General features: G+C 54.2%; 2 protein-coding genes and 1 long non-coding RNA gene across 5 annotated transcripts in view; 2 read left to right on the plus strand and 1 right to left on the minus strand.

The window, feature by feature from the left end:
• The first annotated feature begins 297 nt into the window (after positions 1-297).
• Positions 298-20,506, plus strand: TRAIP (TRAF interacting protein). 2 transcript variants are annotated; one of them, XM_074914267.1, is made up of 15 exons: positions 298-484; positions 1,790-1,847; positions 3,095-3,178; positions 7,329-7,368; positions 9,998-10,125; positions 12,818-12,912; positions 13,513-13,626; positions 14,593-14,680; positions 16,204-16,293; positions 16,513-16,601; positions 17,346-17,501; positions 17,702-17,750; positions 18,289-18,414; positions 18,947-18,997; positions 20,293-20,506. In XM_074914267.1, exons 1-15 carry the CDS (start codon positions 387-389, stop codon positions 20,422-20,424), a joined length of 1,398 nt encoding a protein of 465 aa, XP_074770368.1. In that variant the 5' UTR covers positions 298-386; the 3' UTR covers positions 20,425-20,506. The 2 variants fall into 2 exon arrangements, with proteins under 2 accessions (XP_074770368.1, XP_074770369.1); XM_074914268.1 differs by lacking the exon at positions 16,204-16,293.
• A 2,847-nt stretch (positions 20,507-23,353) lies between these two features.
• Positions 23,354-25,238, minus strand: LOC141964389 (uncharacterized). The gene is made up of 3 exons (XR_012634319.1): positions 25,100-25,238; positions 24,207-24,333; positions 23,354-23,569 (listed from the first exon to the last, which is right to left on the minus strand). It is a non-coding gene; the product is annotated as an uncharacterized LOC141964389 (long non-coding RNA).
• Positions 25,239-25,663: 425 nt separating this feature from the next.
• The window catches only part of BSN (bassoon presynaptic cytomatrix protein), a 96,942-nt gene continuing 95,485 nt past the window's right edge, over positions 25,664-27,120 (plus strand). For both annotated transcript variants that reach the window (XM_074914672.1, XM_074914674.1), the window contains exon 1: positions 25,664-25,905. In XM_074914672.1, the coding sequence (XP_074770773.1) occupies positions 25,742-25,905 (164 nt within the window). In that variant the 5' untranslated portion in view covers positions 25,664-25,741. The remainder of the gene's footprint in view (positions 25,906-27,120) is intronic.

Below are 27,120 nucleotides of genomic sequence, written 5' to 3' on the forward strand. Positions count from 1 at the left end.
CGGCTCCTGCCGGGGCTGAGTGAGGCGGGGCGGCCCGGAAGCGACGGTACTGCCCAGGCAGTAAGGGCGGCGAGGCCCTCGGGTGGCTCGTCCCAGTCACCCCCCGGGAAGGAGCTTCGTGGCCCAGCGGCCATCGTTAGGCTTCAGGATACACGGGCGCGGCGGGCGGGCCGCCCAGGGGCGAAGCCCCGCCCCTCCCGTAGGACACGCCCCCCCGGCTCCGCCCCCCCGCCTTGGCCGCGGGGTCGCGGGGCCCGCGCTCGCCCCGTGAGGTCACTTCCGGTGCGGGCCGGAATTGGCGGGCGCGCGGCCGGATTCGAATCGCGCAGCGCCGCGCGGCCGCTCCGGGCTCGGGGCCGCGTCCGGCTCCGCCCGCCGGCCCGGCCATGCCCATCCGCGCCCACTGCACCATTTGCTCCGACTTCTTCGACAACGAGCGGGACGTGGCGGCCGTGCCCTGCGGTCACACCTTCCACCGCACCTGGTGAGCGCCCCGCGGGGCCGGGCCGGCGGCGGGGCAGCGGGGCGGGTGCTGTGGCCGGGGCCGGCGTGGGGTGTCGGCCCCATAGGGCTGCGGGTTCCCCCCGCCTGGGCGAGCCGTCTCGCCCGGCAGCCCCTTCCCCCGGCGGCCCCGCCCGGGCCGCTCCGCTCCGGGGGGCTGTGGGTGCTCGCTGCGCTTCTAGTGCCTGCTGCGACCCCCCAACGCCCCCCGGCTCGCTCGAGGCTGCTGCGGGCGCTGCGCCGTCTCTCTGCTCGGCGGAGGGCCCGGCCGCCGGGGCGGCGGCGATGCCGCTTTGCGGAGGCTTAGAGGAGCACACGAAGCCGCGGCAGGAGCCTCGGCTGTGGTGTCGCTCCTCTGCCTGTGGCCTCCCTTCTCCAGGAGGGCCGGTCCGTGCCATCAGATTGCTCCTACACAGGGTGTTTATCTGGAAGGAGTGGTGTTAGATTATGAGTGAAGCCTCCCAGGCAATTTCATGCTCTTGCTGGAGCTGTTTTGCAAGTGTTTGTGTTGGGAGGAAATGGTTCTTCTGAGGAAATAAATTCTGTGTGTGTGGAGGGAGCGGACATTTGTTTTTCTGGCTGACTAACTTGGAGAGGGACAACTGCTCACAGGTGCGATGGTCACCTCTTAACCAGCAGCACACCTCGGGCTCGCTCTAACAACCAGTGGAGGAGGGAGAGCTTCTGAAGGTAACCCGCCAGCTCCAGATTGTTACCGTGCTCCAAAAATAAACCGTTCCGAGTATGACGTGATGGCTTGGTTGCAAAATGCATTTAGTAGCTCTCCTGGGGAGTCCTGCAGGTTTGCATTCATCATCTCGGAGCAGAGACTGACCTGGTCTCCCTCACTCTGCAGATGCATGTTCAGTGTCAGTGGCACCCTTTGGAGCTGACCAAACTGGGGATCTCTCGACTGTCATATCCTGATAGAGCAGCTCTTGTGCCAGATCTGTTCACTCCTGCAAAACCGCAGTTGTTCAAAGGCTCTCTCCCAGAGAGATCTGAGCTCTGTAAAAAATCTGCCCTGGTAAAGATAAGCTCACGCGCTAAATTCAGCAGGGAATTGTCTCCGAGGCGAAGGTAGAGTGTGTGTGCTGGAACATGGCGTTCTGTTAGCTGCTTAGTTGCTGGCCAGGGTTAAACCACAACAACCTCTGGACTAAACGTTTGCATTTCTGGTTTTAGTTTGTAAAAAGGAGTTGCATCCTGCTGTCTCCTGGTGAGTGGGGGGTGGCCTCTGGCAACAGCATTTTAAGGATTTATTGTATGTTTTCTTTTCCTTTCTCAGTCTCATCCAGTGGTTTGACACAGCACCAAACCGGACTTGCCCACAGTGCAGAATCCAGGTAAACCCATCGCCTCTTACACATCCATATTTCTACACCATGATGCTCTGCAAAGAGCACCGAGGAGCTGTGGCCAAGGCCTATGGCGATATGAGGAAGAGGCTCATGGTATGAAGTAGAGTTTTCTGTCACTTGAGGCTCTCCCCAAAGGCTTAAGAGGGTGAACTCCCCTTAGCAACCCTTCTGATCAAAGGGGTGGCCTGAGGGTGCCTTGCTGCTGTCCCTATTGTACCTTCTCTAGAAGGGGTCTCTAGGTTTTCATGGCTTTTATATAGGCTGAGTAAGTTCTGGCATAATGCTAGAAAGGGCTGGAAGGGGTTAATCAGGACACCTGACTCATGCCATCAGGTAAGCAGCCCATTCTGCTGCACATGGTCCTTATAATTGAGTCCTTGCTCTGCAGCACTTGGCCCTTCATTGAGAAAAGCAAAGGCTGAGGAGGGAGGGAAGGATGTGCTCTGCTTCTGAGATGGAAAGCCAAGGCTTGGGGATCCAGTGGCTTAATCGGGACCTGAACTTCTTTGAAGTCCCTGTGTCACCAGACTTGATGCCACCAGTAGGTCTTGGTGTGTAGTAGCCGCAGGAGATACTGCCTCATGTTCAGATGTAGGTTTTTAGCCAGCTGCAGCTTGGGCTTGTTCTGTGTTCGTGCTTCTTTCTTCCTCTCAAGGTCTTGGCCCTTGTTCCTTCCCTGACTTGTTGATTCCCTCTGTTCTTCGCTGCCTCTTACATCTCTGGGTTACCATGGAGTTATCGCGAAATAACATCTTATGTAGCAGTAACTATGCAATTAGCTGGTGTCATGACTGTATATAATACTTAAAACACAAAGCTGTAGCTGCATGGGGGAGGTGTGGAGAGCTATCAAATTCAATTACAGCACCTTCTGCCTGCAGAAAGCAGCACGTACTTCTGTCTTAGGATTTGGCATCGTGTTCGCTCAGCGTCAGCTGCTTGGGCCTTCGCTGCCAGAGAACAGACTGCGCTTGATTCAGAAATGCCTGAATCTTTCTGCTGCGGCTCAGGAGCTTGGCTGGAGTCGCGCTCCCAGAACTGAGTGGGGGGTCTGCTGCTGTGCCGATGAGCCAGAGCAGGGCATCGTTGCTCCTGGCGTCGGGCACGTGATCTGACTTGCCTCTCATGGCCTTGTGACAGGGTGGTACCTTCTCACCCCCCCCATTCTGTCTTCAGTACCTGTTGTGTTTCCATGTCTGTGCCCATCAACTTCTTCTGTCTCCTGTGTTTAGGTCAGCAAAAGACACATCATCCATAAGCTGTTTTTTGATGTTGCCGTGGAGGAGCAGACAGCACCGGATGCAGAGACCTTGCAGGTAATTTGACTGGGTGGTTCTTCTCTTGTGTGATGCTTCGGCATCTTGGAACTGCAGCCTGGGCTGCCAGTCTTCTGCCAACAGCTGCTTCCTGAGCTGGTGCTCGCTGTGCTGTGCTTGTGTTTCAGACCTGGAGCACATCGGTGCCTCCTGCCTGTCTCTGTTGTCCCTCTTGGTCCTCACCCAATCTCAGCTCTGTTGTAAGGAAGTCTCCATGTGATGGCTTAGAGCCCCCCCTGACCAAATCCTGTGTGGCGACTTAAGAAGCATCCCCTACTTTACTGTTCTTCTGGTTCTCTCTTACCTGGAAACCTTCTGAAGCAGCATCTAATAAACATCCAACTGCTGCTTCTCCCTTGGGTCTCAAAACATTGGGGCAGAGGCTACAGAGCTTTTCAGAAAGGCAGGAAAAGGAAAATCCCAAATGCAATGAATTGCTGCTGGTGCCTGTGGCTCGGCTGCGTGCAAGCCCTGCTAGCCCCTCTAGAAAGAAGGGGCTGTTGGAGGAAGTGCCACCTCCTCACTCCTGTGCAGGTAGGTTTGTTCGCACGGACTATAAGGAAGTGGGGCAGGGAGGTGATGAAGTTGTGGTTCCCCAAGAGAAATTAGGAGAAGGACTGCTTGAAGCTGCACCAGCAGTGGTGGACAGTGCTGAGGCTGGGTCCATGGGGGAAAACTTGGCTGGAGCTGGGGGTCTGGGTGATGTTCTCCGGGTGCCAACCCTACGTGCAGAGAGCTGAGGGTGAGCGGGGGTGAATGTGGAATGGCTGTTCCATGTTCTCCTTTGTTTAGCATGGATGAAGCGTGGCTCCTTATGTCTTGGAGTTATCTGTTCCAAAAAAAAGTCATAGTTTGACCTTGGTATAATGGGACGCTTGTACCCTCTTGTGTTTAGAATCAGCATGTGCAGCAATTACCATAATTAGCAGTTGCCATGACAATTGCTATATGTATATTGTATGTTTTTAAAATAAAGCCAGCTAGACTATAATGTCAGTAGCACTGAAATTTTCAAAGACTGCTAATAAAGAAACTGAAGGCTAAAGTATGTGTGCTGAGGAAATGAAAACGCATCTCTGGGCACTTGAAGCTGTGTGCCCTAGAAGCAAAGCAATGGCTTGGAGCGGATAAACATTGCCTTTAGTACATATTCAGATCTGTTCTCACAAGTGTAAATAGATGAGTGACTCAGAAATGGGTTGACTGGAGGAAATTGCCCTAGAAAATCTTTCTGTTCTTTCCCTGCCATCCCAGGATCTAAGGTGGGTTCCCCCAGCCTTCCCCTCCAGGCAGGCTGTGCTGAAGAGCTGCATCCTTGCCCAGGGCAGGACTGTGGAGCTGCTCCTGCTCAACAAGCTTGATGGTAACTCATCATGCGCAAAGTTTGTTGTGTAGCTGTCAGAGCAATACCTGGTCCTGAGTGTGCAGCTTTCCTAATGAGAGTGCTGAGGTCACCGTGTAATGGGAAAGAACCAAACATTTTCTGTGCAGATTAGCATAGTTAGTTTGTGTGGGTATTTACTGCCGCATGCACTGATTGAAGCTGCTGTTGGGCTGATGATGGTTTGTCACCATTCCGTATTGTGTGCTGCCTTGTTTCTGGAGGACATGGACCACCTTAAGAACATGGGAGACCATCATGGGTGGGATTTAATGTCCATCTAGGCAGGATTTGTCTGTGATGGCCTATCTGATTCTGGCCTGGGCAGCAGTTCAGCAAAGCAAACACATGGTGGGCTGTCCCCAGACTCTTTAGAGGCTGAGGATTGCTGACATCCTCAGCCAGAAGTGATTTCACCTGAAAAAGCCCCCACATTCAGGGTTTGTTGCCAATCATTGCCTGTCCCTCCGAGACCCTGGGCGTAGAGTGGTACTCAGCTTCATAATCAACTGGAGCTGTATCTCTGCAGCCCACAGATGTCCTGAAATGAGCGTTTGGCTTCCTGCCATGAAAAGGTTAGACTGGGGCAAGGGAATGTGCTTCAAAATGCTAGAAAGCAGAGTGTGTAGCTGTGGTCTGCTTGTTGCCTTGGGGAGACAAGATGGGGATGTTCTTCTGAGAACCAGCTTTATGCACCCTGTTATAAGTGGTCAGAAGAGCTCCCTCATAATCTAAAACCTCTTCCTGTTGCAGAATTGTCCAAATTACCTTCTGGATAATAGTTGTCTTTGGTGCTGTTCCTCACTCCTCTGCTCTGAAATGTTTACAGTCAAAGGACTGCCAGGGCTGCTTTGCTTCCCCACCACTGGGCATCAGCTACAACTGAAACATTGATTGGAGGGAACTTGGTTGCCTGGAGTAGCTGCAAACCACAGGCTGAACGCTGTGACACGGCCAGATGGTTTTGGGTGCTGAGCCTGGGTTTATCCTGTATGTCTCTTAAAGATTGTCCTCAGTGATCAGAACAGTCTCTATGTGGCTGTTCCTAGAGCAGGAAAAGTGTGAGTTTTGGGGTGTAACACCTTGGTGACATTGTCTGGAACCTGACGCTTCCAGTTGTTTGTGATCTGGGAAGCAGAGAGCCCTTCTTCCAAAGGAAACTAGGAGACTTTGGCTTGTTCAGCTTGGCAAAAAAAGGAGGAGGAGGAGGATTCCTGCCAGTAAACCTGCTGGGGAGGGTGGAAACCTGGTAGGACAGCTGTCTGTTTGTGGTCAGGATATACTCGTTTGATCTTGGAGAAAGTGTAACTGGGGGCTGGCAGAGAGAGGAGAGCTTCTATCAGAGGAGCGAAAACTGGGAGCAGCCTTTAGGAGCTGTGGTGGAGGATGAGGGATTTCAGATTAAGTTGATGAATGAGGTAATGTTGCAAAGCTGCCCGCAGTAGCCCAGGATTTCTTTGCTATCATGCTAATTAGCACATCTTGTGAGCTCACTAATCGTTCCTGAATAGGACTCTGAGGAAGCTACTCCAGAATAGTTCCTGCAGCAGAGTTAATTCCATGTCAACCCTCCAGCTGTTGTCCCCCCAGGGGCAAATCCAAGTCAGCTCTGCTAGGCTTTGCATTTAGTCCCTTTTGCTTACGGAGCTTTGCATCCCATATTCTCTTTCCTGTCTTTATTGTCACTAGCAGAGCTTTGCTCTGGCCCCGTCAGATCCGTGGTCACTGGTAGTGCTATTCTCAGCTCAGATTTGCATGTAGCATTCCGGGTTGCACAGATTTGTGTGCTCTGCTTCAGTACTGTGTTGGCATTTTATTGTGGTTTTATTCCACTGCAGTTCCTGCCTGACTTGTTATGTGCTTTCCTCTGCAGTTCTCTAACACAGCTTTTTAAGTCATCTTCTGTTGACTCTTTCCTGTATATATTTCTCTTGCTCTGTTTTTTTAAAAAATATAGATAGATAGTTTCTCCTTGTAACCTCTCTACATTTCCTCTGGCTATTTGCTAGTGTTCATAAGTCATATCACTTCATTGTCTATAATTTAAACAATGGGGCATTTGCTCCCTCTTTCTGATCCTTAATGAAGGCATTAGAAATGTTTGACCTTCCCCAGACCCTTGTAGCACCCAGGAGACATTACCCGCCCTCAGTTTGGTGTGGATTTGTTCACTGGTGATCTCTTTATGGCTGATTGACTGAGCTGTTAGTTCATATCAGCATCCTGAACTGCAGTGACTTGAGTGTCTGTCAGAATGCTAGCTGGTGCCTTTTGATTGTGTGCTTGGTTACCTTTTCAGATGTTTGGACATGCCCTCCTGTCTCCCACCTGCACCTGATTAAAGTTCACTTCAGTTCAGGGCAACTCTCAATCCAGTTAGTCTGGCAACATCCTGCCTTATTGCCTTGTTTAGGTAAAACATTATAAAAATTGTTCCTGTCTGATTTCCTGTGTTTCCCTGAGAGCCTTCCAAAATTATTCAGCTAAAACAAGATGACTGACAGTGTGAGAAACACAAGGTTGACAAGGCTAAGACGAAACTGGGATCTTCTCTTCTCCCCCTGAAGAATGCCAGTTGGAGGTGCTCTTTGCGTTCCCTGTGATAGTACTTGCTTGCAACTTGGTGCTTGCTGTTACCATGTTCCCTCTTTTGCACCTGGCTGGTGCAAATGTCCTGCTGAGAAACCTCTTGGGTCCTTTTAAGATCTGGTGGAAGCTCCTCTGCAGGGTGTTGCCTAATTGGGTTTTCTGTGTTGTGTTGTGTTTCAGAATGAACTGGACAAGGTGAAGGCTCAGCTCTCCATGAAAGGTGAGTTCCAGCTGCCTGCGGGGGATCGGTAGCCCACGGTCCGTGGGTCCTGGGCTCTGTCAGTGGTAGGCCTGAGGAACCCCCATGCAGTGCCCACCCCTCTCTGAAGCTGAGGGTGTGGTGCAGGCTGCAAACTGTTTTGCTGGAGGAGCTTCTTCAGAGGTTTTTGTGAGGTGAGACCACCTACAGCTGTACAAAGCTTGTATGATGGAGCTGAGGTCCACAGCCTGGCCCAGCTCTGCTGTAACTGGGGAGCTCTCTGCAAGTTTAGAGACATAAATGCAATTTTTTTGCCCCTCTTCCTAATCACAAGCTACAGAAGTGCAGCACAGCTATATTGGGAGCAGGCATGCTGGAAGCAAAACCCTTGGTTTGCTCACTGGGAAACACAGCTGCATATGGCAAAGGCTTGTTCCCTCTAACAGATGAGGGGGTAAAAGTGGTGCCTAAGCAGCAGTGGGAAAGCTTTGGATTTGTTTGGCTGCTGCAGTGCCACATGTGTCGCGCGAAGAGCAGACGGAGTTCAGTGTGCGCGCTTCCATTTTCCCATCTTTAATTTTAGAGGATGTTTGAGGGAGGTAGGAAAAGCAAAAGCCCTGGAGACTTGTCGATGGGTTTTAAGCATCATCTGTAGGCAGGCTGTCATCAGAACATGAGTCATGAGCAGCGAAAGGAAAATGTCAGTCTGAGTGACAGAAATCCAAAGACACACTAGCAGAAGGGGAAAAAAAAATCTTTAAAAAATGCTGGGGGCTCACCCACGCCCTGAGAGTCGTCTTTCCTCTGCCTTCCCTGCGTGCACGAGACAGACATGAATAGCCAGTAGATTGAGGATTCAGTCCTTAGCCTGAGAGCAGAATGGGGTGGTCTGCACGTCTCTATTCTGAGGCCTGTTCTCTTGCCAGCTTGGTTGAGTTTAGGGACTTGGTAGAGAGCCAGATCTTCTGGGGAAGGTGGCTGGGATTCTTGCTAGGATGTTATCCAAGAAAAACTGCTCGAAGGCCTGCTCATCTTCTCGGCTTCTGGTGAGTAGAGTTTGGATTTGACATTCCCTGTCCCATTCTCTTTTCATATTGGAAATGAGCAGCTCCTTCCCACCTCCTGCCTCCTTTGCTGTGGGCACTCTGCTCTCTGGTGGTTCTTGTGTATAAATTCTTCACTTAAAGATGTGCTCTGTGCTGTGCGCTGTAGAGGAGCTGTGTAATTGCCAGTCTCTGATCAGCTTGCAAATGGCTCTAGAGGTGCTGAGCTCCGAGCAGAGCCAGCAGGCACTGTGGGAGGCACTCTGAATGAGCTGAAAACTCATTCCTGCAGCATGAGGAGGTTTGACTTCTGCCATCTGCCTCTGGGCAGCTGGGAACGGAGGAGGGGGAAACCCTAACTCTTTTGGTGGATGTGGAGTCCCTGCAAATGCAGGGGAGCGTCTCCAGGCTGTGCTGCCTCTGGTGAGGAAGGGTTATTCAGATCAATGGAGAAAAAATGCTTTGCCAAGAAAAATGTGTTTCCCTAACCACCTGCATGCTTCTGCTGGGATATGTTCCTCTCCTTCACCAGTCCCACGTGGCTCTTACTGTCTGAGCAAGCAATGAAGCTGCACTGCAGGTCATGCTTCCGTGGGATGTGGTAGCACAATTTGAAACTGGATTGCTCACAAGGAGAAAAAGCTTTTTGGAAAGGTACAGATCGGGTCTCTGCTGTTGTCAGGCTGGAGCCATGGATTTTAGCAAAGACAGAAGATGCTGAGCTGCAGACTTTACCCTGCTCTCAGCAGGGTTAGATGGAGGGGTTGCTGCTTTCCCTCATTGCCCAACTGCTTTGAGCTTTCCAGTGATGCTGACTGTTCCCTGCTTAGGTCTGTCAGCTCCTGATGGTGATTATTGCTTTGTGAGCTATTCTTCCCTTGTCTCAAAAAAACAATTTGAAATTTAGTGTTGTTTTCCACTACCTTCTCTCTGGTGGTCAGAGGCATGTGCTTTGTTCATGGATTGCCTGTGTGGGGAGAGACAGCAGGACTTACAGGTTTTGTCACCTGCAAGAAGTGGGTGCTCTGGGGAACCTGCTTAAGCTATTGCGTGTCCTGTGAAGCACCCAGTGCCCAGCAGAGCTCTGCTTTACTGCCCCTTGCCCTTCGATGTAGGTGCTGCGGTGAGGGTACCTGCAGCAGAGTGGTGACGCAGCAGCGTGGTGGATCGCTGTACGCAGCTGCTCGACAGCCCCTGAAGGGCTTTCCCGCACGTAAGGCTCCATGTGGAGAGGATGGGCTTGGGACTCAGCTCTCTGACAGCTCAGTGTAACTCTAGAACAGTTTTCCCTGTGCAAGCCTGGCTGTGAGAGCATGCAAGAGTTAAAATGCATCAGCTTAATGCTAGCAGGGCTGGCACTGGAAAGCTATTAAAAGGAACTTGTTATCTTTAGTAAAGAAAATCTCGAAGCCTGCTGGCACTGGGAGAAGCAATTGCTCAGTACAGACCCTGGTGCAGGCAGCACTTAGGGAAATGGCTCGACAGAAACGGCCAGCTCCTAGCAGCCTGCAGCCTGAGACTGCAAGCAGTGTCTTGTGCTCCTGCTGCTGTGGGGCAGCTGAAGTCTGCATTACCAGGCCATGACCTTTTTCCTTTTTCTTTTCCAGAGAAAGAAAAGCGGGAATGCCAGGCCCTGGTGGATGGGCTGAGGGACACTCTGGATGTGCGCAATGCCACAATAGAGTCGCTCCAGAAGGTGCTGGGAGAGACAGAGATGTTGTGCTCCTCTCTTAAGGTACCTTTCCCGTCCCCAGCAGGACTTCAGCACTAACTGTTGCATGGTCAGTGCTAGTTTTGTTGAAGATCTCTGCAGGCCCTGCTAATAAAGAGATTTCTGGTGGGATTTTCGATCTAGTGCCTTGAGAACCCTGTCCCCTTGATCTCTGAATGACAGGAGGATGGTGGAGCTGGGTTTTCTTTTTGGTTTTATTAATATGAAGCGAGTAGTGTTGCTGGTCTTGAGGTCCTGAGTGCGCTCCGCTCAGGAGTGATTCAGAGGCATAATAGGCAGGCCAGTGGTTTTTGTAGACATGGCTGCATGCTCAAGGCAGAGGTGGCCAGAGTGGGGGAGAGACACCAGCCCAGCCTGGGGTATGCTGGCTGAGCCTTACTAATGAAATGGCAGTGCTGATGATAAAGGTAGCAGCATGAACCGGCGGTGGGAACTGGCCCCAGCGCCCCATTGCTGAAACACTGGCTCCCAGCGGTAGAATGTTCTTCTGAAATGGATTTAGGCCAGGCGGGATTCAAGGAAAATTAGTTTCTTAGTTTGATTGGAGGAGAAATCAAACTGAAATATATGGAGGGGGAGTTGCAAGCTTCAGCTGAGCGGGATTTGATCCAGCTAACTCTCCTGTCTCTCTTCTGTTGCCAGGGCTTTCCTCTGGTTAGGTAAGTAATGTGTGAAGTCCAGGGATCAAATATTCCTGTTGTGTTTCAGCATGCAGTGACTCAGGGTGTAGTCATGTACTGTGCGTAAACAGCGAGTGGAAGAGGGTAAGAGCAGGAGCAGCTTTGTTGAGATGTCTTGTAGCCAGCAGAGCGACTTTGCCTTGGCAGTGGGCTGGGATGGGCTGTCCCCACTGTGAAGATGATGTATCTGTCACAAGAAGATGGGGTTCAGGCAGGTGGGGTTGTGAGCTGCAGGCTGAAAGGCTGGGTGGGGGTCAGCTGCACTTTCCAGGATCTCTGCTCCTCGGAGTATAGGCCTGACACAATAGCCTAAACTGCATCGTGTTCCTTGACCTGCAAGGCCAAGTGGCCCAAGGAGAGCTTGCCGAAGGGGCTACAGGGTCATCGTGATGTGTGCCACCTGCAGCTGGGCTCTTCCCGAGGTCTGCCTGACACTAGGAATGTGGTGCTGTCACAGGGCAGGAGGAGGTATACAGTAAGGAATTAATGCCAGACAGACCTTGCCATGAGCCAGCACAACTTTTTTTTGCCTGATCGTGGGATTATATCTGATCTGCTTGGCAGCCTGGGTCTGTGCCATGCCAGAGATTTTCCTGGGATCCCTGCATACCAGTGGCAGGATACTTGTGATGCTCCATACTCCTGCAGAAACAATTGTGACAGTGGGAGCTGGTGCTTGCTGCTCAACTCAACATCTCTATGCTTGGCTTTCCTGCCTTGGCACCTCAGGAGGAGACTCAGCGGTTATCTTGCCTGTTGCATAACACTCTGTGTGTCCTTAAGTCCTTTTAATGAAGGCAGGGCAGAAGGATTAGGAACCTGGAGATATCTTTTCTGTGGTGTATGGGGTTTCCCAGCTAAATCCCAAGCACTGCCTTATACTTTATCATTAAATATTGAAAATACAGGCTTAACTAGCTGTGACGCCTTTCCTGTCTTCTGCTAGCACTGTTAGCTGCTGCTGAACCTCTGTGTGAGAGTCTGCTGCTGTTTCAGACTGTCTGAGGCTAGGGGCTCTGCTCCAGCCTGGCACAAAACACTGCTTTGGGGATCTGAAGTATAGAGAGCTCTGCTTAGGAAGAGCCAAAGATGGGCTCTGCTTAAGCAAGAGCAACATGTGAGCCTGCAACACTATCCCCTCTGCAAAGTCCCAGCAGTTCCACAGCTGTTGGTCTCCATGGCAGAAAGCAGCTAAAATCCGTTAACTTCTGTGTGGAAGGGAGCTTTACGAGGCAGTGGTCTTTTGCCAGGCCTCTCCCTGGAGTCAGCACTGTGCTGAAACCAGGCCCAGAGTCTTTTGAAGGTGCTGTGTGAGGTGCCCAGACACCCACAAACCGAGACAACACAGACGCATTGGAATGGTGCTAATTCAGGCCAGCTTCCCCCTGTCCCCTGCCACACTGCAGATCTGTGCTTTTTTCAGCTCAGCTGAGGTTCTTCGTTACTGCTGCCCGCTTCTGGAGAGCCTGGAAAGGTGTTGGCTGCAGTAAGCTTGCAGCCTCTCCGGGCAGGTGAGAGAAGCACCTGGGTGGGTGTCTGGTTTGGCTGAAGCTTCCCTGAAGAGACCCACTCAGCATTCCTGTTTATGCTCTGAGCTAGCTAACGACAAGGAGAACTGGGAGGCTAAAGCAAAAGGATCAGCTGTGCGTGGAGGAGAAAGCAATAGCAAGGTTTCCTTGCTGTGGACTGCTTTCCTTTTGAAAAACAAATTGTCGCTGTGTACAGAATACTGTGCAGCCCTGCAAACCCTCCCAGCAGAAATGAGGCTGTGATGCAGTTTCAGCACCAGGCTCGTCTTGCGATTAGCACTGAGACCCTGCTGCGCTTGCAAGGAGCAGAGCTAGGGGTGCAGCGGGGAGGGAGCTAAACTCTCTGTAATCCTGGGCTGCTGAGGTGGTGATAGCATTAAGAGCCAATGTATGCTCCCAGCTGCCCGCAGTGCGCATAAGCCAGGATGTTTCTCTAACAATCCCTGGAGCCTTCCTAACGGTCTGTGTGTGTTTGCTTCTCTGCAGAAGCAGATGAAATTCCTGGAGCAGCAGCAGGAAGATAACAGAAGTTCAAAGGAGGAGGCCCGCCGTCTGCGGAACAAGCTGAGAACCATGGAGCGGTGAGATCCCGGGCTCTCCCTGGGCCTCACAGGCGGGGCTGCATGCCTCTCCCCTTCTCGGAGAGGGAGGGAGGGGTTCTGCTGTGCCCGCTGCAACGTCCACCTCCACATTTGGGTCACCTTACCCCATAAGGCTGGCAACTGCTGCATTAGCAAGCCTGCTCTTGCCCCTCCTATGTTTCCAGAGGGCTGCTCTCCCGAAGCAGCAGCAAGGCATGGCACTGTGTGCAGGCTGGCTTCACCTCTGGTGCTCCGAGCATGGCTCTGTGCCATTCCTGTTATCAGAGGGTGTTGGGGAAGAATCCCAGCCCAGGAACACAGTCAGCCATGGGGCTGTAAGGCCCGAGAGCTGGGATGTCGGCCCCATATGCAGTATGTGTGTACAGCTGCCCCTTCTCTAGTCTGTCCACACAGTGCTACCCTTCCCTAGCAAAAAGCCCTGCTTGTGGTGGGGCAGCTGTGTCTTCCCCACGCCATCCAGGGTGCCTGCAGCAGGAGCTTAGGCTGCACCAGCTGCCTGGGAGGAATCAGGGCTCCAGTCTCTTTCCCACCTCTGTTTGTGACTCAGGTGCTGAAGGTACCTTTCTTTTTTGTGTGCAGGATTGAGCTGTTGCTTCAGAGCCAGCGCCCCGAAGTGGAGGAGATGATCAGAGAGATGGGAGTTGGGCAGGCAGCGGTGGAACAGCTTGCCATCTACTGTGTCTCGCTGAAAAAGTAGGTGCTGTGGGCTTGGCATAGCCGGCTTGTGCTGTCCTGGGTGTGCCCAGGGACAATCCTCTGCCAAGAACCAGCAGACACACAGGCTCTGTGCAGCTCTTGCCGCCTGTTTGGGCCTCCACTGGGTTTTCACTGGTAGATCCTGGGGACCTAGATTGGGGTCTGTCACACTGAACAATTCCTATTGTCACTGTAGTGACATGCGTGTCACCATGGGAACTGTCTCCAGAGTTGTCAGTGCACCTGTGAGGTGGTGATTATTATTCCCTCTGTTCCCCTCTTGTGCCTGGGGGGAAATGAGTGGATAAGGGGCTCCGGGTTGTACCCTCTGCTGCATTGCACCATGCAGCTGTGGCCTCAAGCGCTCTCTGGCAAGGCAAATCTGCAGTGCTGCCCTCCCCTACCTGCAAATCCATCTGGTCCTGCTGGGCAAAACCACAGCTTTTTTTGGGTCCATTCTGATGGCAGCTGAATAATTGCAGCTTTGATACAAAACTGTAATGAGGCAAGTGTCCCTGTGGTGTAATTGGGATGAATGTACATGGCCAATAGTGGGAAGTCTCTGAAAAGTCACTTAAAGCAAAGTCCCCTATTTGCTGCCAGCATGGAGGCTGCTCTGTTGTCTGTCTTTTCCACTGGCAACTGAAATGTCTCTGGATCAGGTTTCCATTCTGCTGGTGAAATCTCTTCAGGCCCTGTTCTCAGGCATGGTATCCCATGCAGCTCTGTTCTCCCCCATGGTGTAGCAGTATATTTGACATGCTGTTGGTCAGTGTTGGTACACTCAGCTCTGTTCCCTAAAGGGCTCTGTGTCTCCCAGGTTTTCTCTGGTGGCTCTGCAGTTGCAGAGCTTCAGATTAAAGGTCTTGGCGCATCTCTAAGAAGTTCTAGCTTGTTGGTCCATATCTCCCACACTAGCTCAGTCCTCTTGTACACAGTATGACTCTTCTGGGTTCTTTGCAGGGAATATGAAAACTTGAAGGAGGCTCGGAAGATCTCTAATGAGATGACAGAGAAGCTGAAGAAGGAGGTGTTTTCTGCCAACAACAAGGTAAAGGGTCTGACATTTGATCTGTAGATCCTGTGAATAACTGGCCCAAGCCCTCTGCAATGACCCACTCCCACACTGAGCACTGCTTGAGTGGTACGGGTGGTGTGGAAGTGTCAGGCTGGGGTTTCTGGGTCAGGGGGTGATGCTGCGGTGAGCGAGTGGCTCACAGGCTGTTGTCAGGAGTGCAGTCTCTGGGGACAGTGGTGGGGCAGCATGTGCACAGCCAGCCAGTTTGGCAGGGAGCCTGGACTAAAAGGCAGCAGCACACAGGTGCTCTGCTGCTTCCGCTGGGTTCTGGAAGCAGCACTACCTTCATCCTGCCACACTGCCGAGTGTGAGCTCGCTCAGCTGCCAGCAGAATCAGGCCCCTAGGAAAGGTGGGAAGGGGTTTGGAGCCAGCATCAGTTGAGCAGGGCTTAGCCCTGGCTTGGTACAACCACAGCTGTGCCCAGCCTTCTGCCTTCAGCTGACTGAACTGGGCCAGGACTCCCACATGATGCTGTGCCCAGGCAGGAGAGGTTCCCAAAGTGCGGTGAGGACGTGCAGGTGGCTCTGCACAGAGCCTGCCTGGGCTAGTCCTGGCCTGGTGCAGAGCTTGGAGCTGCTGATGTGCCTCTACTGCTGTGCTCCCCCTGCTCCAGGCCTGGATGGGCTTGTGCTTGGTCAGTTCTAGTAGTGAGTCCCCATGAAAACTGTGTGTGTGTAGCCCTGCTCACCAAGGTGCAGGTGTTCCCTGGGGCATCCCCATGTCCAAGCTCACAAAGTGAGAGACGGTGGGTGGATTTGTCCTGGTTTTGTTAGTCAGCCATAGCTGTTGTGGTCCCCCCAAATGGAGAAGGAGGTTCTCAGGTTGCTGTGTTGCTCCCCAAGGGAGTTAACCCTCTACATGAGGTGCTGCTGCTGGAATCAGGCTGCTTCTGGCTGAGTCAGTGACAAGCTGCAATCACTGGCTTGAGTCAGGAGGATGCGAGTCAGTGCACTCAGGGCTCCGGGCTGGGCTGACGGAGAGGTGACTGTACTCTGTGGGCTGGCCCAGACTCCTGAACCCACAAAAGTCTCTGATGTGGTAGCAGTCCACTTCTTGACCCCTGCTTCTGGTGTGCTTCCCTGTTGAATCAGGCTTGTCTGTCTGCCAGTACTGCTGATGCACAACCGTCCTCCAGCCTGTGGTTTGTAATTCCTGTGTCCTGGTGTGTCCAAAGTCCTGCAGGAATTCAGAATACAGCCACCAAGTGTTAGAGCAGGGAACCATTATGCATAAATGCTCAGGAAATGTTTATAGGAAGGTTTGTGTTGGGCAGGCAGCCCTGGAGATCCCTCTGCAGGCAGCTTGAGGAAGTAGGCAGGCATTTGGTTGCTCTGATACAGGAGAGATTGGTTAGACTGCCACAGGATATCTGAGCCCTTAAACAGGGGCAAGTAGCTTGTACTGCAGAGCGTACTGCTGTCACGGGATCTGCGGTCTGCCTTACCTGTGTGTTGTAACCAGCACTGCTGTTTGGGGGCGGGGGGTTATTCTGCAGCTGCAGAAAACTGTTTCAGAGTTGGAGATGACAAAGGAGGAGTTAAAAAGCACCCAGAAGGATCTGAAGAATGCGGACAAGGAGATCTTGGTAAGAATATCTTTCCTCAGCCTGCAGTAACTGGCAGCTGGCCATGGCCTGCAGCTGCAAAGCCAGGAGTTATGCTGACTTTTGCTCAGTGACTAGGTTACCCAGCCCACCTTACCTCTCTAATTTGCTCCACCTGATGCTGATTTATGGAAGAGGGGCAGAGTATCTGCTGCTATAATCTTTTGTTATCTCATTGTCTGCTTTCCCTTTTCCCTCCAGAGTTTGAAGAAGAAGATAGACATCCTGCAGGATACTCTGAAGGTCCCATCTGTAACCAGAGAGACATTCAGTCGGCTAGTCTTGGAAAGGTTAGTGAAGAGCATCCTCAGATACAGGCCAAGGGTGGGGATAGTGAGTCCAAAGTAAGAGTTGGCAGTTTAACTAGCTGGGGAGGTGGAGACGTGGTAGTCTGGCAGGCATCACAGTAGCACGGTCATTTTGCTCCTTGTATCCTTTTTTTTTTCTCGTTGCTGGCAAAGTGGTGTTTGGTTTACATGGAAAAATTCTGTGTTTTGAAGGGTTTGAGTCAGGATGGGATGGAGGAATGGGCTAAGTTTTGACAAACTCTTTGTCACTATGTCCTGCCAGAGAAATATCCCTAAAGCTGCTCTTCTGGTTGCCTCAGAGTTAGCCTTCCAGTGAGCGTGCCCTGGTTTATGGAGACCAGAGATCTTAGCCAGGCAGAGAAACCTAGCCTGAAAAATCTTTTGCATTTTTATCAAACCCTTTCTTGTGAGGGGCCTGTGCTATTACCCCAGTTCAGCAAGCTTGGTTATGTACACACAGCAGCAGTGTGCCTGTGTGTTTCCCTGGGCTCTGGGTGCTGCTGTTACAGCACAGGCTATTTAAGGGTGAATGGTAGTTTGGGACGTTGACTATAAACTCCGGGATTCAGATTGTCCTTTCTGTGACTTGTAAGCAGAACGGGGCTCTGATCAGGTCCCACTGCTGTCTTGCAACTCAGTCACGTAGCATGCAGCTCTGTCTTCCCCTCGTCTGCTGGGTGGCACGCAGTGGCCTCCCGGTAGCTGATGCCTTGCGTGGCCTCACAGCCCCACTCCCGTGGAACTGCGGCACCCGAAGCTCCACCGCCCGGCCCACAGCGATGAGATCAATCTAGATGCTACTTTTGATGTGGACACCCCTGAACACCAGTCCTGCAGATCTCCCTTCAGCCCTGCAAAAAGGCAGAAGCTGGATAAAAAGCCGTGAGTTTTCCCTCTTCTTTCTGCTTCTAAAAGAGATCAAAGTCTCAATTCTTTGGAAGTTGCTGTGTGAGATCAGATAGCTCTCCAGCTGCCTGATGTCGTGCTGCAAGTTTTGTCGTCATTGGCTTGGCCTTGTCTGTCCTTGCCAGCTGCACTTGAACAATAAATCTCTGCTGATTTACTCCTTGGGCTTCTTACAGGCCTCCCGTGGTAAATCTGGCGAAGAAACTTCTGAAGGAAACAGTGGAGGTAAAAAGACTAATCTTGATTTCTGTATCACCTCTTTGATTCTGCTGTTAATAAGCTTGGGATAAAGGACCCATTTTGTCCATGTAGGAAACGCTGTGACTGTAGACCAACTCATCTACAGAACCACAGTATGTGCTTCAAAGTGCTTTGCTTGACAGTCTCCTAGAAACACTGTATTGCTGCCTCAGGCCTCCTGCAATTGGGCAGGCGATGGAGGGTGAGGACCCACATGCTTCTTGCCGATTATCCTGCCTCAGATATGCTTTACAGACACGACGTGGGGCTGACCACGAGGGCTGTGGACTCAGCTAAGGGGGCTCTAATCCCAGCCTTGCTGGGTGCTGTGTCCTGTCTCCCAGATGCTCTTCCACATGAGCCCTAGTGGGAGGTTTGAGGCTACTGTTCTTTGGCCTGACGTGTGGTATAGCAGTATCTATTACCCTAAATAGCTGTCTGTGTTGTTAGTGCTCCCTGTAGGTGGACTAACTCCAGCAGATCATGCTGATTAAAGGGCTTTTCTCATTATTTTGTGGGACAGAACTGGGCAGATGATCTGGAGGATGATGCTCTTAAAGGACTCTTGCCAGCATTCATCAGGAACTCTGTTCTCTCCAAGAAGCCATCTTTGGGTAGCTTGCTGGGTCCCCACAAGAATGTGGGCACTGTAAGTATGACTGTCCAGTTGGTGAGCATGTCAAGGGCTGGCACTGCACACCGCTGTCCTGAAGTGACCCTGTAGGAGGAAGCGAAGGAGGCTTTTACCTTGCCACACAGAGCATGTGGAAGGAGCACAACCTGGCTCCTTCCCAGTCCTGCAGAGCTTCAGGGATGGCAGATGCTCATTCCCTTCCTGGCAGCAGACTAAATGGCCCTCCATGTCCCATTCCTCCACCTCATTGGAGCTTGGGCTGTTTTCTGTGTGTTCCTCAGTCCCAATGACAAAATCCTAAACTTCGCTGCTGCTTGAAAAGCTCAGCTTGTTGCAGGAAGTGCCCAAAGTATCCAAACTTTACTACTACTCTTGGCTCTGTTTTTCCAAAGGTGAGAGCTTAGCACAAGTGCAGAGTGTTTCCAGGTGCTTGTCACCCTTCCCTAGAACCTGTGGCCTGCAAGGCTTCCTCTTCCCCATAACCAAGACAAGGAGGTAGCCAAGGCTCTGTGCTGCTGCTCCAGGCTCATTTCTTTCTCTCTCCCAGGTGAGAATGGGATATGACGGCTTGGGCGGCAGAACAAAGTTCATACAGCCTGTATCCTTTCCTGCAGTTCACATGTCAGTAGTGATGCTGTGGGGACCTGTTCTCTGTTCCTCCTCTTCAGTCTCAGTAGTCCTGTTCCCTAGTCAACCAGAAATGGACCGGGATCCTGAAGGAGCTATAAGATTTTTCCCTATCTGACTCTATCTAACAAGTCTGAGCTCAGCAAAGGCATCAAGGATCTGAACTTGCTGACAGTATTGTCAGAGGTGGCTCATTCAGAGGAGCATATCAACTAGAAATCAGTACAATTTGCAGGGGCTGCCTATGCCCTTGGGATCTCTGAGCAGCAGCGTTGTGCAGCCTCTTCTTGGCCATGTGCCTGCCAGCCCGTGCAGCCGAAGCCTTCGTTCCTGCAGGATGCTGCTGCTCTGCCATGCCTGTCCCTGGGCTGAGCTCACCCAGCAGATGGGGAGCTCCTCTGCAGAGGCTGCCCCTCACCTGCCTTCCCTAGGCAGTGCTGTCAGAGAAGGGTGGTGGCACATCTATGGCTCCGACTCTGCTCTAGCTCCTGGTGCTGGTTTTGAGGGGGTTTTGCTCTTTGTAGAAAACCAGGTGGCTGAAGGAGAGATCAGCTGGAAGGTGTGACCTGCTGGGAATCCTTGGGTGGCTGCTCCTGTGGTCTCACTGTGGTAAGGGTGGAGGTACCCAAAGACAGGAAGATGCCTGAGCCTGATCTCTGGGGCCAGATGTGCCCATACTGCTGGCCTGAGGTGAATGGAGAAGGGCGGCAGCTGTCCCTCACACAATGGATCATGGAGGAGCAGCTCACTTCTCCAAGCCTGAGTGCTGCAGGTGTGCTGGTTTGTGTAACCCTCCAGTTCTCATAGCATGGGCTGCACCTGCCTTTCAGTGCTGCAGGCTTAGTTTTTGATGCTTCTGTGTCTCTGGCCTAAGAGTTAAAAGGGACTTGCTGCCCTAAGGGCTATTCCTTTGTTGCTCTGCCTTGGGAGGCTGCAGGCTCTGCTTGCTGTGCCTTTCCCTGCACGGTGTCCTGGCTCTGACCTGCAGGGTAGATCTTGAAGCTCTGATGGATATGCTTAAATGCTGTTTTGTGTGCAGGGGGGTAGCATGGAAGTGGGAAGCATTCTTTGGCTCACGAGATAGGACCATGACTGAGCTCTGTGAGTAGAGAACAAAGCCCAGCCTGTTCTGCAGGGAGTTTTTCTTCGGGTGCAATTGCATGGCTGGGTCCCAGGTCTGTGGTTCAGGATAGTCTGCAGCAGGTACTGGGTCACTTGTGTCCCCAGGGCCTTGGTCTGTACTTTCCGTGACAGTTTTACCTCCAGACAAACCTGGCAGAAATCCATCCGTTAGCAGTGAGGAAGAAGAAGAAGAACGTCTCCAAGCCAGCATCTACAGCTCCTTCTGCTTCTTCCTCCAGCAGCAGCCAAGCCAGACTGGACAGTTTCCTGCAGTGAGAGCCCTCACTTTCCTGGGAAGCAGCTGGGCAGGGCAGCCGCAGGGCAGAGTGCACTTGCCCAGAGCCTGGTACGAAGCAATGTCCAGCCATTGGGGGGGGGGGGGGGGGGGGGGGCTATTTGCAAAGCACTGATCCTGCCTTGTGGGTGAGACAAGCTGCCCTGGGGGGAATCCTGGCCTTGAAGCAAGCTGACAGGAGACCAAGCCTCTGGGTCACGCTTGGACTGATTTACACCCCTCATTTTACACCACCTTACTCGTATTTTCATGAATAAACCAGGTTTTCTTATCTTCTGGCCTGTTCAGAGCTCTACAGTTGCTGCTGCTATTGGGCTCTGACATCAGGTGGAACTGCACTTCTTGGATGCAGCAGCAAGCCAGAGGTGCAGGAAGGGTATCTGGGATTCCAGGCTGCAGTAAGAGCAGGGAGAAGGGACCTGGACCAGCTCTGCCTGGTGTAAATAGCTCTAAAAAGTTTCCTGGAGGAAGAAGAGTGCAGAGGGCAGATCAGCGCTGGCCTGTGTTGCTGCAGGGTGGGTGTGTGTTCATCAGATGAAACAACTTCCCTATGCCGAAGGCCTGTGTGGGTTGGGGAGACCCATGGGCAAGCCTGGGGGATGTGCTGCCTTGCCCTGTTTAGGCCATGAAGCTCAGTGGATTTTTTTTCAGACCTGGCACTAGAATTGCTGACCTGGGGAGAAGGGTGCTGGGGGTGACCCCTTGCCCTGCTTGGGAATGGGGAGGTCAGTGCACTGATGTGACCTCTGTTTGTGGCATGTGCTGGTGTGAAACTTGTTTGTGAAACTTGTTTGTGAAATTCTGTATTTTTTAAATGAAACTAGGGGTTTTCTTCTTTTGTAACTGATCTGCCTAGCAATTTTTTTGAGGGTTTGAAATGGCCTGAAGGAGTATTAGGGAACAGCTCCCTTCAGGGGAGGGGGAGACTGATGGGGCTGAACCTGTCTGGAGTTGTTCAGCTTGGAGACATGGGACAGTAGCTCTGCTCTTGCCCCATGGCTGAAGCAGGGCTCTTCAAGCTGCAAGGAACAGACTTACAGAGGTACCTTGCTACAGCCATTCAACTGTACAAATCTGTGATGTTTCCTGCTTCCAGCTGCTTCAAACTGGAACCCTCAGTATTTAAGGAATAAAATATACTGTTGTGCACACTTGTTAACACAACTGCCTTCTGAGTGTTTTCTTCCCTATTGCAGTTTGGGGTGGAGGGGGGAGCTCAGGTGCTGAGTGTGGGGTAATGGATGTGCCTGACCCTTCTGGAACCTTTGTGTCAGCTCTTGGGAGACAGGCCCCCACTCCAGGAAAGGCTGTGGTGAGGTGAAAGTGATGCCCATCTCCAGGGCAGTGAGCAAGGCCAATTCCCACAGAGCATGAACTGTGTCTTGCCAGCATCAGCTGGGGTTGACTGCTGAATGGTGTGGAATGGGTGGAGGGTCTGGAGGAGCATGAGAAGAGTCTTCAGAGAGGTGGGGAACAAGCCTTGGGGGGAAGGGAGGGGGGACCTAATCAAGCAGAGTTAATTCTGGAAAGAGGAGCCTGGGAGAGACTGCAGGGAGCCTTTTACGGACCCTCCTGCATGGGGCACTCACCTCTTCAAGGTAGGTACCTGCATGTGTGTAAAAAAAAAAAAAAAAAAAAAAAAAAAAAGTGACATATGCTCTAGATCTCTGGCCTGAAGCAAGTTTGGGGAGTTTGGGGACACCCTTCTAAGAAGGTGGCAGAAAAAGTCTTGGTATGTGGCTGGTGAGGGAAGTGGGCTTCCATGTTGGTGTGCTGGAGAGCTGGGCGTGTGTCAGTGCCCATGAAGGCAGAGCTGCTCCCATCCTGCAGCGGAGGGACTGAGAAGGGCTTTGCGGCTGTCCTGCTCTAGCCCTGCTTTGGGGACCTCTCAGAACCACGGGGGGGAAGGATGTTTGCATCTGATCAAGCCAGCCCTGTCCCTTGCTCAGCACTGGCTCCAGGACCACCCTGTAGGCAGGCCTGGGGGTCCAACCCGCCCCCAAAGCTCATCCCCATGGGCTGTGTAGCCCAGTGTCCCCTCTGTCAGGGACAGCAGTGCCTGCGTGAGCTGGCAACCCCATCTTTGACTTCTGCTGGGTCTGTTACCCCCATTACTTTTCTATTTCAAAATAAACTCACCCTGGGCCAAAAAAGCCTTCTGCTCTGACTGTGGTGAACAAGGGATCTTCATTTTGGTGTTGGCTCTGCCTGCTGTGTGCCTGGGCAGCATCCTCCTCTGTCCCCCATCCTCCCCTAAGCTGGCATCGCACAGACTGCTTTGCTGGGTTCTGGTACCAAGGCACAATTAAAGCAGAGCTCGAGTGCCTTGGCTGGGCAGTCAGCTGCTGTGCACTACCTGAACTGGGGCTGCTCAAACTCTGCTGAGCTTAAGGTGGATGTTTCGAGTTTCCTGTGTTTGGGAGGAAAAAGTCCCCACCCAAACCAAACGGAAAACCTAACAGAAAACCCCAAAACAAACCAGCTTTTTTTTTTTTTTTTCTGGTCTGGCCATCTTGTCAGTCCTGATCCCCTTCCATCCATTCCTGCACTCTCCAACTTTCCATACACTTGCTGCTTTTTGAAAGTTCCGTCGGGTGTGGTTTTGTTCTGCTTTGCTGCATTTACACGTTGCCCCTGCTAGAACTGGAGACTTTTTACTCTTGCTTGTGATGATTTTAGCTCACCAAAAGCCATTTTCCTCCTTATACTACACCCTATACACCCTACACCTGCCTCCAAGCAAGACAGCAGCGAGCCCCTGCTGTGGGCAGGGCTGCTCCTCAGCCAGAGGGTTGCACGGTGGGGAAGGGGCAGAGGTACTGACTCCCAGGGGCTCATTGGAGACGGTTTCTATTTCTGTGGAATCAGAGGTGAGATCGGACCCAGTTTCACATTTATTTTAGGATTTAGCGTAGCATGTGTGTGTTGACTCACAGCCCATAAAAAGAAGTTGCTGGCAGGTCTTGGGCTGGTGTCAGCTACTGGGAGCAGCAGCATCCCCGGCGGGGCTGAACCTCCCAGGGGAGGCAGCTCACAGTCCCTGACGTGGATCCAGCAGGTCCCTGGGGCGGGGTCCTTCCTCTGCTCCCCTGGGGTCCCGATTCTGGCAGCAGAGCAGGGGCTGGGCTGCAGCAGGAGACAGGGTGTGAGGCCACAGGGTGGCAGCAGGGGCCAGGCAGGGGGTGCTGAGCCCCTTGGTGGCCTCTGGGCAGCAGCCTATTTCCCTCCAGCGCCCCACGGCACTGGGGGTGGCAGGAGGCACCTGCCCATCCCCCCGCCTGCCTCTCGCAGGAGCTGTGTCCCGTTACTGCTGGCAGTGTTAATTATCGCTTCCTCTCATTAACTACGGCAAGATCTGGGTGAGGTGTAATTGTGCCATCCTGGTGCATGGCGGGAGGCCCCAGTTGGGCTGGGTGCTCTCCTGCAGGCACCTGTGCTCTCTGACATCATCAGGCAGCCTGTGACCTCACACAGAGAGGACACGCCTGTTGGCTGAGCACTGTGGGACCTAATGGGGAACAGGAGTGCTGCTTGGCTGGGCTCCCTGTGACCTCCCCGGGGAAGCTGGGTGCTCACCGGCTGAGCCTGGACCTGAGGGAGAGCCTGTGAGGTGACTGGTTGGGCCCTGTGACATCATGGAAGAGCAACGAAGAGCATGGGCTGAGCGCTGTGTGACCTCATGAGGGACAGGGTGCTTGTTGGCTGAGAGCTCTACCGCCTCCTCAGGGAGCCCATGACCTCACATCAGAGCCAGCATGCTTACCTGCTGGGCACTGTGACGTCACAGGGAGCTGCATGCTCATGGCAGTGAGAGACCTCCCGGGACAACCCATGAGGTAGCAGGGTGCTCATGGGTCAGTAGTGTGTGACACCCCAGGGCTGCCTGTGACCTTACAGAGAGCAGGACAATGATTGTCACAGAATCACAGAATCGTCTAGGTTGGAAAAGACCTTGAAGATCATCCAGCCAACCATCAACCCAACACTGACAGTTCTCAACTCCACCAGATCCCTCAGCGCTGGGTCAACCCAACTCTTAAACCCTTCCAGGGATGGGGACTCCGCCACCTCCCTGGGCAGCCCATTCCAACGCCAAACAGCCCCTTCTGCAAAGAAATACTTCCTAATATCTAGTCTAAACCTTCCCTGGTGCATTTCAAGGCCATTCCCTCTTGTCCTATCACTTGTTACTTGGTTAAAGAGGCTCATCCCCATCTCTCTGCACCCTCCTCTCAGGTAGCTGTAGAGGGCGATGAGGTCTCCCCTCAGCCTCCTCTTCTCCAGACTGAACAACCCCAGTTCCCTCAGCCTCTCCTCGTACGACCTGTGCTCCAGACCCTGCCCCAGCTTCGTTGCCGTTCTCTGGACACGCTCAATTCATTCAATGTCGTTTTTGTAGTGAGGGGCCCAAAACTGAACCCAGTAATCGAGGTGCGGCCTCCCCAGTGCCGGCACAGGGGTCAGATCCCTTCCCTGTCCCTGCTGGCCATGCTATTGCTGACACAAGCCAGGATGCCATTGGCCTTCTTGGCCCCCTGAGCACACTGCTGGCTCATTATCAATCCCCCCCCAGGCCCCTCCCTGACTGGCAGCTCCCCAGCCACTCCTCCCCAGTCCTGTAGCGCTGTGACATCATAAAGCAGCCCATGACCTTACCACAGCGTGGGACACTCATCGCCCCGCAGGATGTGGCGCCCGTGGCAACCCACGGCCTCACGGCGGAGGAGGGCGCTCGCGGCAGGCCGTGCCCTCCTCTGGCAGGGCGGGGGGGCTCACTGGACGCCGTGTGTGACGTCCTGCAGCAGCGCGTGACCTCATGGCCGAGCGGGCGCCCATTGGCTATCAGGGTGTAACCTCATGTGGGAGCGAGCGCTCATTGGCCGTAGGGGCGTGACCTCGCGGGAGGCCGGATGCTTATTGGCCGTCCGGGTGCGGGACCGCGGGGCGCCGCCTGGCGGGCGCGGGCGCTGCAGAGCGTCGATTGGCCGGTGGGCTGGGCGGGGCGGGGCGGGTCGCCCCCCTCCCCCTCCCCCGCCTCGCGCCGCCATTGGCTGCGGCGGCGCAGGCCCCGCGGGGCGGGGGGCACGTGCCGGCGGGGGGCAGGGGGCGGGACGAGAGGGGCTGGGCGGCGGGTGGCGATTGGCCGGGCGGGGCGCGTGCCCGCGGCGCGCGGCGGGCGGGCGGGCGCGGGGCGGCGCATGCGCGGGACCGGCGGGGCAAGGCGGCGATGGCGGCGCGGGGCTGATGGCGGCGGCGGAGGCGGCGCTGCGCTGAGGGAGCGGTCCCGCCCGGCCCGCCATGGGCAACGAGGCCAGCCTGGAGGGCGGCGGCGACGACGGGCAGCTGCCGCCCGCCGCCGCCGCCGCCGCAGGGGCCCCGCCGCCGCCGCTGCCCGCCGCCGCCAAGCCGCCTTCAGCACCGGGCGGCGGCGGACAGCTCCCGGGCAGCGCGCCCGGGCCCAGGTCAGAGCGCGGGGGGGGCGTGGGCAGGGGCAGGGGCGGGCGGGGGGCGCGGGGGGGGCTGCGGGGCCGTGGGGGGGCGCGGGGTCGGGCCGTGGGTGCTGGCAGGGCGCGGGGGGCGCGGGCAGGTGCGGGTGTGCGGGGCAGAGCTGGGCGCCGGTGCGGTGGGCGTGGGGGTTCGGGGCGCGGTGGGTGCAGGTTGGTGGGTGCGGGTGGGGGTGCAGGGGGTGCGGGCAGGCAGATGCAGGCGGGCGGGATAAGGGAGGGGTGCGTGAGGGGTGCGAACCGACGGGAGAGCAGGGTGCAGCCCTGCGGGGGGCGGGCGGGCGGGCAGGGGAGGTGCCGTGGGGCTTAGGGAGAAGACAGGGGCACCCGAGGCAGGTCACGGCCGAAGGGCGCAGCCCCGGGGGAGCTGGCAGCTCGGGCACACCCGTGGGTGCTGGGGGAAGGCAAGGGTGTGGTTTGGGGCTGGGTGCGGGAGAGGGACAGAGTGTCCTCGGCGAGGAGCGCGGTGTGGTGGAGGGCTGGAGAAAGATGGGTGCTGCCCGGTGGGCAGAGGTCCAGCAGCGAGGGCAGGGGCGGCCAGAGGGGGGATCGGGCTTAGGGGGAGGGAGGGATGGTGGCTTGGGGTTGGGGGGCTGCTGCCTGGCGGCAGGTGGCTCACAGCACTGGGGCGTGCGAGCGCCCCAAACACGGCCACCCCAACCAAACACGGCCACCCCAAGTGGAGTCGGCACCAAATGGGAAAGGTCGTTATGTAACAGGAGGGACGTGCAGCCCTGCCAGGAGTCAGCGGTGCAAAACCTGGCGGGGAACCACGCCGAGCCGCTCTCCCGCTGCCAGGCAGCGCCAGCCGGGAGGGAGATGCTTCGGAAGCGGGTGTGGGGTTGGAGATACTCCTTTAAAAAAAAAAAAAAAAAGCAAAAAAAAAAAGCTGGCCCTAAAATATCATCCTATCTGGAAAAATAAATGCGAGGAGCAGAAAGTTGCACGGAGGGGTGTGGGGAACTCGGCAGGCGGTTTGCCTACGGCGCGTGGCCGAGGCGGCGGCGTTTCGGGCTCGCTGCCCCGCCCGTGCAGTGCTGAGCTCTGCTTGTGCTGCTCTTCGCGTTACTTCAAACGGGGAAAATGCAAGTGGGACCCCGAACGGGAGGCTGTGGGCTCGCCTGGCGGTGCTTCCCTCTTGCTCCCAGCCGGCAGGCTGCAATCGCTGCTTGC

Source organism: Athene noctua, chromosome 10, assembly GCF_965140245.1.
Source record: "Athene noctua chromosome 10, bAthNoc1.hap1.1, whole genome shotgun sequence".
Lineage (NCBI taxonomy): Eukaryota > Metazoa > Chordata > Aves > Strigiformes > Strigidae > Athene > Athene noctua.

Excerpts from the sequence above, each read along its gene's own strand:
- TRAIP (XM_074914267.1), top strand. The coding sequence starts at position 387 with ATGCCCATCCGCGCCCACTGCACCATTTGCTCCGACTTCTTCGACAAC. Across the intron at positions 10,126-12,817 it reads TGTTGTGCTCCTCTCTTAAG|AAGCAGATGAAATTCCTGGA; the intron begins GTACCTTTCCCG and ends GCTTCTCTGCAG. Across the intron at positions 12,913-13,512 it reads AAGCTGAGAACCATGGAGCG|GATTGAGCTGTTGCTTCAGA; the intron begins GTGAGATCCCGG and ends TTTTGTGTGCAG.